Source organism: Hibiscus syriacus, unplaced genomic scaffold (genome assembly GCF_006381635.1).
Source record: "Hibiscus syriacus cultivar Baekdansim isolate YM2019G1 unplaced genomic scaffold, ASM638163v2 tig00110933_pilon, whole genome shotgun sequence".
In the NCBI taxonomy this organism is placed as follows: domain Eukaryota; kingdom Viridiplantae; phylum Streptophyta; class Magnoliopsida; order Malvales; family Malvaceae; genus Hibiscus; species Hibiscus syriacus.
In genome coordinates, this window is record NW_024062919.1 from 336837 (window position 1) to 346975 (window position 10139).

Consider the following 10139-nt stretch of genomic DNA (forward strand, 5'->3'; position numbering starts at 1 on the left):
TTTCCACTTATAAAATACACACTCATCCACTCATGCATGGCTTCACCTCTTTTTCTCGAAATCCATATTTTCATTCAAAATCCGTGCGTCCTTTCCCTCTAACCCTTTTTTATTGAGTATTTTTTATGTTGATTGTATTTCACAATGATTTATTCGAATTGTATTCATCGTAATTATACATGAACACTCTTAAAGTAATATTTTTAAAAGAATTTTGAGATTAACATGTGATCTATGATGATGGGTATTTGTCAAAAATTCATTTTTTAATGTTTTTGTTGGTTTTATGTTATATATCAGATTATGGCTATTCATAAGAAAATAAAAATGAACTAATGCAAGCTTTTATGATTGTTAAGGCTTTAAATTGTTTGTTTAGTTTGATGTTGATACTAACCCAATTTCTTTTTATGCACTTTAACTCTTTATTTTGGGACAATTATCAGTTAATTTTCATTGTATTTAAAGTTCACTAATTTGTTTGGTCGGTTCAGTTCTTGCAGGGTTTAGTTTGATGCTTTGATTGATAAAGAAAAAAAGATTATGGCTGCCAAAATTTTATTAATATTTCTCTGTGTGAACGTGATATCTTTTTTAGTGGTAAAAAGAAAACCTCCAACTTTGTCAATTCTTATCCTTTATGATGATGTTAATATGTTTTCTTTAAGTATTATGTTGGTTTTTTCCTTGGAATTGGATTGTTTCTTCCATTCAGAATGCTTCATCACGTCCGCATATGTGCGCTGTCGAATCCGGTGGAAAATGTTCTGAATCTGGTGAATGGAAAGGGGAATTTTTCCCTGGAATTCCCAAAATTACATATGAGGTAAAATGTGTACTGAATCACTATTCACGGAAGATTTCATTAGAATTCCCGGAACATGTTTGCTGTTGCCTTTGAGTAATTTTTTTTTTGGATAAGACCTTTGAGTAATTTATACAAACACTTGATATTCGACATCTATTTTGGTTTGCAGGGTCCTCGTAGCCGGAATCGACTTGCATACAAATGGTATAATGCAGAAGAGGTGATCTTTGGGAGGAAAATGAAGGTCAGTTTCCATTTTATATGAGATTTTCCGATATGTCAACGACTTCTGACTAGTGATTGGTACAATTTCGGGACTGGTTGAGATTCAGTGTTGCATTTTGGCATACGTTTCGTGGAACTGGTGGTGATCCTTTCGGGGCACCCACGAAATATTGGCCTTGGGAAGATGGTACCAATTCCGTTGCTATGGCCAAAAGAAGAAGTAAGATTGAATGTTAATTGTCAACCTACCTTTCAATCATTGATTAATACTAATATGCAAACATGTTGCTCTGTTCAATCATTTTCGAAACAACTGCACACAGTGAGAGCCAACTTCGAATTCATAAACAAGCTCGGCATTGATCGGTGGTGTTTCCATGACCGAGACATTGCTCCTGAGGGCAAAACAATCCAGGTCGGATTGTTTATATATTTGAATGCTTAGAAATAAAGTTTATGGTGTATGAACCGATTTTATCTTTATTGTGTTTGTTTGTAGGAAACTAACTCAAACTTGGATGAAGTGGTGAAACTTGCTAAAGAACTTCAGGTAAATGGCTCATTAAGGATTCATGTGTCAGTATCTTCTACTCGTGTCCTAGGAGCTAGATTTGCCTTTTGTTATCTTTTCTAGTATGAACAATTATGCTTGCTTGTTGAGCTTCAACATTACTAATTAATTTGTTTCCAAACATCTCTTTTACTTGCACATCTATGCAGGGAGACAACATCCGTCCATTGTGGGGTACGGCTCAACTATTTATGCATCCTCGTTACATGCATGGTGGTTGTACGAGGTATACATCTATGTTGTTTTGATTTATTTTTGGTCTAATATCGTGTGTTCAGCACATGACCGAGACCTTCTAAGTATCCGCCAAATACATGGGATAAAACATCTATGGATACAAACCCATATCTGTGTAGTATTGGTATCCTTAATCAGTGATCAATTTTTTCATTGATTAACTTATTACTTCTGTGTTTGTTTTGCAGCTCTGAATTGGGTGTATATGTATATGCTGCAACTCAAGTCAAGAAAGCCATGGAGGTGAATGTTCAATCATTTTACAACAACAAAAGTGAACTTTTGTGTGTTCTTTTTCCATTTAATTTACTGCAACTTTTGAGAGATGCATTGGTCTTTGTTTCTGTTAATTGTTTTCTATGCTGCTATGCTCATGCTGTAGGTGACACACTATCTAGGGGGAGAAAACTATGTGTTTTGGGGTGGTCGTGAAGGTTATCAAACACTTTTGAACACAGACATGGAATTTGAACTTGATCATATGGTATGGTTTAGGATTTCTTATTATTTTGTTCGTCATATGGTATGGGTGTCAGATATAAGTATACGTCCAACACGGTTATACTCGATTTTTTCAAAGTTTTTCCCCCTTCAACCTGACAACTTTTTCCAACTTAGCCCCTAATTTTTTTGTCCATGTCAATCCCTAAATTTGGATTTTTATCATTTTGATGAGATGGCACACTAAGGTTGTGCCACATGTAATAATCTCAGCGTGTCATGCCATCAAAAGGACCAAAATGGAAAATTTGTCAAGTTTAGGGATTAATGTGGACTAAAAATGTTTATGACAATGTTAGGAAAAGTTGTCAAGTTCAAGGACTAACAAGTTCTCCTTTATCCTTAAGTCTTTCCATTGATCTGGAAAATCATATCCTAATCCCATGTCCGAACATGTATCGTGTCAAATACAAATACTTTTTAAAAATATATAATCTCGAAGCAACAAAATCCGACGCAGTTCTTTAGTTGTCATCAAACTGAACTGTTGTTATTTTGACAGGCAAAATTTCTAGAGGCTGCGGTTGCCTACAAGAAGAAAATTGGATTCAAAGGTAAGTATCCATTATGATAATCTAAAACACTGCTTGCTAACTTCGAGTGTGAATGTCAAATACAGGTATGCATACTATACTTAATATGTGAATATGTGTCGGATCGTTTTTATTTATATTTACTGAAATTCTGATGGAACATACTTTTGATCCAGGAACTCTATTGATTGAACCTAAGCCTCAAGAGCCTACCAAACATCAGTACGTTTCAAAGAACCCTTTGTGTTTGTGTTGGTTATAACTTATATCAATCAAATCCCATTTGAGTATATGAATTATGGCTTAATTTTTTTTCCAGGTATGACTGGGATGCTGCAACAACAATGAACTTCTTGCAAAGACACGGGCTAGTTGGTAAGCTCTAATTAATTCTCATTTCATCTCTCAAGTTTCCTATCAAATGATTTTTGATAACTCTAAAAGAAAAGTCTCTATGGGCCAGGCCGATTTGGACTTGAGCCGTGTATTGTCTTATTATTATACATAGTTGCTCAAATCTGGTCTGATCCAAATATCGAGCAAGCCTTGAATTGGGGCGAGCAGTCCTGGCCTTGGACAAATTTACTTTCATATTTTCATAATAATAGACTCAACTTTCGGAGTTTTTGCATCTATTCACCATTTACTTTTTCAGGGGAATTCAAACTTAACATTGAATGCAACCATGCCACACTCTCTGGTCACAGGTTTCTGATATTTCCATATGTTAATTTTTTTTATTGTTCTTATTATTTCAAAGAAGAGATGTTCATGAGCTGGGCCACAAGGCGAAACCTTTTGAAGCTTTTTATCCAAGCTCAGTTCAAAACCGAACCTGTCTGTAATCTTTTGTTACTATACTAATAATTTAGACCTCATTAATCCGAATTATAGATCACCTTGTGAAAGGCCCAGCTTGGACGGCTAACTCAACCTTCAGTAAAATAACCGACGATTGCATGCATGTAAGTTCTTTTGACAATCTGTGGTGCTTGTGTATTTCGCAGCTGCCATCATGATGTTGAGACTGCAAGAATCAATGGATTGCTAGGAAATATTGATGCAAACTCCGGTGATCCTCAGACCGGTATTATTGATTAACCAAAACCATTCTATTCTCATCTATGTTACTCGGATTCAGGTGTGAGAATTATATATGATATATTTCCAACACTGATATGTTTAATTTCCTTGGATCGGACAAGAGTGTCACACAAGTACTTCAATAAAATTGAAAAGTCAAAGCAACATAGATTGTTTAAAAAATTCTTCTCTGTTTTAAACTTGGAATTAAAATCCTCTTAAGAGTTGAAGATCAGGATTTGTTTGTGATACAGGTTGGGATACAGATCAGTTCTTGACAGATATTGGAGAGGCAACTATGATTATGTTGAGTGTGATAAAAAATGTATGTGGTAGATTCTTTTCAATACATTTCTTATAGTTCATTGAGGTCTTTTATTTTATTTTTTTATATAAGACCTTTCGGTATCAATAATTATATTGGGTTCGACTATTTCAGAGTCAAGCCAAGCCTTGGGGGAAAGCTCTCCCAGCATTTTTTTTCCATTCACAATGCTCGAAACCGAACTTTTTATCACTCTGTCTAACAGGTTTTGGTTATGACAGGGAGGATTAGAACCAGGAGGCTTAAACTTTGATGCAAAATTGTGAGTGCCAACTTTCCCTTGTTATTTTCTTGGAGATGTGTTGTGTCCTATATTATTCATACTCGTCATTTTGTTAAAAAAAATCGTATTCGGTCTCTGTGTCTGCTACATATCTACGTATCGGTACGTGGATATGATTTTGTATGGATCCTCCAATTACACAGAAAACCTTAGAGGGATTTATGCATACCCTTTTCCTACACATTCTTGTATCCTATGTTACTTGGACTTGGGTCTAACTGTTGGATACGAGTATGTATTTGACCCAGGCATGATTTTTCTAAGTTCTTCCATGAATTTGGACAATCCTTGGATGTCATGTCGTCACACTTATGTGTCGGAAATGAATGCTTTTAATAGACGGAAGAGTTTGAGCAATGTAACCTGCATTTGACTCGTGTACGAATCCAACCCTTGTTTCTTTATCTATGGTTTTGTAGACGGAGAGAGAGCACAGATGTTGAAGACATGTTCATTGCTCATATTGTTGGAATGGACACCTTAGCCCGTGGACTCCGAAATGCTGCCAAGTTGATCGAGGTAATAGAACACAACACGAAAAGAACAGTTAAAACACAACACAAAATACTAAGTCCTATATAAAATGAATGCATGAAACATGATTATAACACAACATCGATACACAAATTCCCGGATAGTGTTATAATTTTTCTCCTCGTGACTATAGGATGGTTCTTTGTCCGAGCTTATTCATATGCGGTATGCGAGCTTTGATAATGAACTTGGTGCCCTCATTGAGGTGACGTATTCTTCTTTTTGGCTTTGGTAATAACCTTATTGGCCCAAAATTAAGGCACTTCAATGGGTTAATGAAAATATATCTTACAGGCCGGTAAAGCTAATTTTGAAATGCTTGAGAAGAAAGCAATTGAATGGGGTGAGCCCAAGGTGGCTTCAGCCAAGCAGGTAGTAGATAGATACAATGCTTTTTCGTAATCTTTATGTTTACGTTACTCGGATTAAGTTTTGAGAGTCAGATACGAGTATACGAACAACATAGGTATTTCAAGAAAAAGTTTAGGGTATGAACATTAAGTTTGTATGCTTATTTAACTTCATGATTGACTTTGATGACATGTCTCTCAAATATTAGGGTGGAATTTGGGGTTCAGGTTTGAGCATCGATTTTGATATATCTATTTATCTATCTATCTATCTATATATATATAGGGAGTCGGGTATGAGTATCTTAAGAAAAAATGAAGAATCGGAACAACGTAAGTTTATATGCTTATATAACTTTATGATAAGCTTGTGATGACCACATCTCCCAAATATTAAGGTTGGATATGAGTTTGGGTTTATTTTAGAATCAAGTTTCTTCTTATTTCTTAAATACTCTTTCGTTTCTATCTATGTTAACCTACTCTATATGTGAGCATCGATACTGAATATTTATCTGGCATGGGGTTTGGATTGTTATATCTCTATATCTCTGTCATAAAATGAAGAATCGAAGTAACATGATTTTGTGTTACTTTATCTAGTAAAATATATTTTAGTTATGTGTTTTTCCCTTGATCTTTCTTCATTTACAAACTCTGTAGACATGAATAGTACATAATGCACTATGAGTCGAATCAAATCGAATCTGAAACAATGCTTTGTTTATTTTTCTGTTGTTGCAGGAACTTGCAGAGATGATTTTCCAATCTTTTCTATAGGAAGACCTTGATTAGCATTATGGTCAAAGTGTTTGGTCTTTTTGCCAATTTTGTATTAGGAATAATCTTTTTGATTTTTTATCAATAAAAGGCAATCTATATTTTCATCGACTCTTTTCGAATATCGTGTTTAAAGTATAGAATACAAGAATTTTCGCCAACTTATCTCGAATATTGTGTTTGTTTCTAAATATCATGCCGGATACTTTCAAGTCGTTTCATAATTTGTTTTGGTACATTGCATTATCTAACGAAGAGCGTTGACAATCGTTCACCGTTGAGAACTGTCGTTGGATGTCCCTTCATTGATGATGAATGCTTACTCTACAGTGTCAATGTCACTAGGGCTTGATGTGAACTGTATGACGGCTGCGTAGGAGCATGTGTCGTTTCCCTAACGTCTCATTTGTCATGGAGTCATTAGACATGTTTAGTAGGATATACGCATCACGACTTAACTTTCGGGACCTTTTTTTATGTAGGATTAATGTCTGACATTTTAAGACATGGCATTATTCTGACTCTTTCTTTCCTTAGGCACACATATCTAATATATGGGTACAGACGGGCATATGAGTCCTCAAATATATGGTAAAGGCTTTTAAAATTTTGAATATATTCGTGTTAGATACATATCCGTACCCAATGCGTAAACTGGGCAAAACAAGTACATATGGTACATGAACCCCAAGAACAATTTGGCAACCTTGACTGTAAAACCTTCTCCATCTTCAGTTCAGAAGTTGTCAAAGGCAGCTTTGAGGATATGAGCACATCGCCGATAATTTGTAGCCGCTTCTACGTATCGGAATCTTACAAACAATATCCTGCAATACCCGTGGATTGTCCGACATCCATTTGGGGAATTTAATCCCCGGCTGTTTCTTTCTCGTTAAGATTTTTCCCCTAGCAAGACCAATTCTTTAAACAGGTCAGTTGAGGCTGCTGCAAAAAGAACAATCGGAGAATTGGAGCGGCACCAGCAAGTGCAAGCACTGCTTGCTGTTTGGAAACAACAGTAATTTACTTATCTTGTTTAACACAGATCACTCTGTCATTAAAAAATATGCCCAGGAAAATTAAACTTCAGCATGCTGTGGAAACTAGTATATATTACAAATTAACGCTCCGAACGTTTCGGCTGAGGGGGAAGGTAAATATGTTTAGAAAAGAAGAATCATGGAGCATCCCCGAATTTAATGGTTATTGATGTCCATGGCTCTCGAAAGTGTCAAACAATTGATAAATGATTTGGTACATCTCGATGAGAGAACATGGAAAGATAACCTATGACAGTGGGGAAAAGTACTATCGAATACGATGATCGCAACGGGAAACTAGAAACGAAAAACCTAAGACCGGGATGCCTTTAAGCCGAACTCATTCACCGAAATCACCAGTGTCTCCCTTGAGAACCGCCTCCCTTGTTCTTCGCATAGAAGGCATTCTTGGGTTTCGGTAGCTCGTGAATGTCCATCACTTGTATGGTTCTTTGCTTTTTGGCTTCAAAAAGCATATGAAAACCAAAAATAATCACGTTTAGAACAAGCCGGAAGTGAGGGATTCGAGATTTAAATAAAATGCGGAAGAGAAGAAAAAGCAACCGTTTTCGGCTTCTTTGTAGCTTTCTTGAAGCCTTTTTCTAGCCGAAGCCAACCTTTCCGAGTCAAAATTGTTTTCCTTTTGATCTCTCTGCCTCTATGAAATCCCAAGAATGCGATTAGGCAAATAGACATGACAAAAGCTTATACCCTAAATCAAACAATCAAATTGAATCATTTGTGGCATAAACTATTCGATCATAACAAATACGAATTCTCGTTCCGTGAAAGCCACAAGCCTTGGAAGTTTCGGAATCAATCAAAATGCCGGTTTTGCAGAAAACAATGATGCAACTACTGCTTTAATATGGCATGTACTTGTAAGTCGTACCTGTACATTTTGTGGAGGAGTCAAGTGACTAGGTCTCAGAGGAGGATCCTTTCGTTGAGAAGAGATTGGCTTTGGCTTCGGCTTCCTTTCAGGCTCTGAATAATTCTTTTCCGAACCAGAACCACCATCTATCAATTATAATCAGAAAAGCATTAGAAGGAAGGCTGATTATAATGCACATAAAGAAAGAAACAAATATCGAATCAGATTCGATCCTCACTGTGCGGATTCGGAGAGTAAGTGAAATCGGGAACCTATAACAGAAGAATCTTAGAATCACAAAACAAAAGAGAATTGTCTAACAACTTCCACATTAGAAACCGGAATTCCGATCACCTGTTGACGACCATTTTGAGGAAGCTTTCGCTGTGGTGAATCTCCATCTGTTATCAGACAACATTCAATTCTCCACTAAATTCGGGTAACATTTTCTCAGGAAACAATCTTCATATTACAGTTTAATAGATACAAGTTTTACCCATAAGTGCAGCTGGTTCAGGCTCTCCAGGTTGATTCACCCTAACCCATTCATCCACAATTTCTTTCCATTTTCTAGAGAAACAAACAACAAAAATCATATCAAAAAAGACTCTTTGAACATCATGAACATATTGAATTTCCAGAAGCTTATTAACCAAACCTGACAAGCTGTTTCACTAATCTCTTAACATCATTGGATGAATGCTTCCTTAATTTGTTCACATGTCTTCCAATATCAGTCTCCTATACATAAAACCATATCATGAAAAAAATCAAAATTAAACCCCAAAAAAGAGAAAATTGGACCACAATTAATACCTTGAGAGCTTGAAATGTTATATCCATATCTGCCAAAGTTTGAAGCAAATCAACCAAGGTATCTTCTGACTGCAACAAAAATAAACCAAATTCAAATCAAAATCCATAAAAATAAACCAACAATACAATCTGCATATATGTATATATATATATATAATTGAAAGACCTGATTAGGTAGTTCAAGACGCTCTTTAATCCCAATAACCCTTTTTTGTTCATCATCAAACAAGCCACCATAAGGGTCAAAATCATCAGCTTCATTATCAGATTGAGGTGAAAAAGGTGACCCTTTAACCCTTTCTCCTGCTTTACCTTCTTCATGGGGATTTGAATTGGATTCATCATTGTTACTGTTTACTTGAAATCCATTTGATCTTTCACCAAAATCACAGCTTTTACACTTGGTAACCATGGAAGTAGCATAAAGCCTCTCAACAATCCCATCTCTCCTTTGCTTCAACTCTTCACCATGATCCAAAGAAGCTACCAGGATCGCTGTATCAATGAAAGTCCATACATCAACGCCTGCTGTTTCCAGCACTGTTCTGAAATCATCCAAATCCATTGCACAATCCAAAAAAGAGGGGAATTAAAAAAATGGATTTTTTTTTATTGCAAACTCAGAGGCCTGTTTCCAGGTGTCAAATCAAGATTGGAACTTTAACATGATCAGATCTGATTGAAAACAAAATGAACCAAAGCTTGAATTTTTTTTTTTTTTTTGCAAAAATTTCCCCCAAGAGAAAAGACAAGAAATCTCTTTGAAGTCGAAGAGGAATTTGGAATTGGGGTGTTGGTTTTTGAAGAAAGTTGATGGTTTTGATTTTGCTAATGGTAATGGATTTTATTTTTTATTTTTTTGCGGTGGAATACACCTAATTGGAACTTAACTTCTTTTGTTTATTTATTAACTATTAAGAATGGGATTTTTCTCTTAATTAAATTAGATTATTTGAGTATACTATTAAGAATGGGATTTTATTATTATAAAACTTTTAATTAAATTCATTGTCCTCGATAAATTAAAACAATGCAAAATTAAATAAAATAGTACTATATTATATAATAAGATAATCATATTATTATATATTTATAAAAGGATTCATAAAGCTAAAATATTATATTAAACTAAAATGTCTTCGACCTCTAATGCTTTATTCAAATAAATCTTATATTTTT

The 10139-nt window shown here is 35.3% G+C and overlaps 2 protein-coding genes across 3 annotated transcripts; one reads left to right on the forward strand and one right to left on the reverse strand.

The window, feature by feature from the left end:
- The first annotated feature begins 480 nt into the window (after nucleotides 1–480).
- Nucleotides 481–6319, forward strand: LOC120147187 (xylose isomerase-like). The gene is made up of 20 exons (XM_039160625.1): nucleotides 481–600; nucleotides 716–826; nucleotides 978–1052; nucleotides 1124–1253; nucleotides 1357–1448; nucleotides 1533–1583; nucleotides 1754–1830; nucleotides 2030–2084; nucleotides 2224–2325; nucleotides 2845–2896; nucleotides 3052–3097; nucleotides 3195–3250; nucleotides 3531–3582; nucleotides 3883–3962; nucleotides 4213–4283; nucleotides 4505–4545; nucleotides 4986–5085; nucleotides 5234–5305; nucleotides 5395–5472; nucleotides 6195–6319. Exons 1-20 carry the CDS (start codon nucleotides 544–546, stop codon nucleotides 6228–6230), a joined length of 1434 nt encoding a protein of 477 aa, XP_039016556.1. The 5' UTR covers nucleotides 481–543; the 3' UTR covers nucleotides 6231–6319.
- A 642-nt stretch (nucleotides 6320–6961) lies between these two features.
- On the reverse strand, nucleotides 6962–9757 carry LOC120147190 (probable mediator of RNA polymerase II transcription subunit 26c). 2 transcript variants are annotated; one of them, XM_039160626.1, is made up of 9 exons: nucleotides 9127–9755; nucleotides 8961–9029; nucleotides 8803–8885; nucleotides 8641–8714; nucleotides 8499–8545; nucleotides 8383–8416; nucleotides 8163–8290; nucleotides 7835–7928; nucleotides 7398–7733 (listed from the first exon to the last, which is right to left on the reverse strand). In XM_039160626.1, the coding sequence occupies exons 1-9, from the start codon at nucleotides 9523–9525 to the stop codon at nucleotides 7624–7626; spliced, it is 1038 nt and encodes a 345-aa protein (XP_039016557.1). In that variant the 5' UTR covers nucleotides 9526–9755; the 3' UTR covers nucleotides 7398–7623. The 2 variants fall into 2 exon arrangements, with proteins under 2 accessions (XP_039016558.1, XP_039016557.1); XM_039160627.1 differs by lacking the exons at nucleotides 7398–7733; nucleotides 7835–7928 and adding an exon at nucleotides 6962–7066 and having other exon boundaries at nucleotides 9127–9757.
- Between the last annotated feature and the right edge of the window lie 382 nt (nucleotides 9758–10139).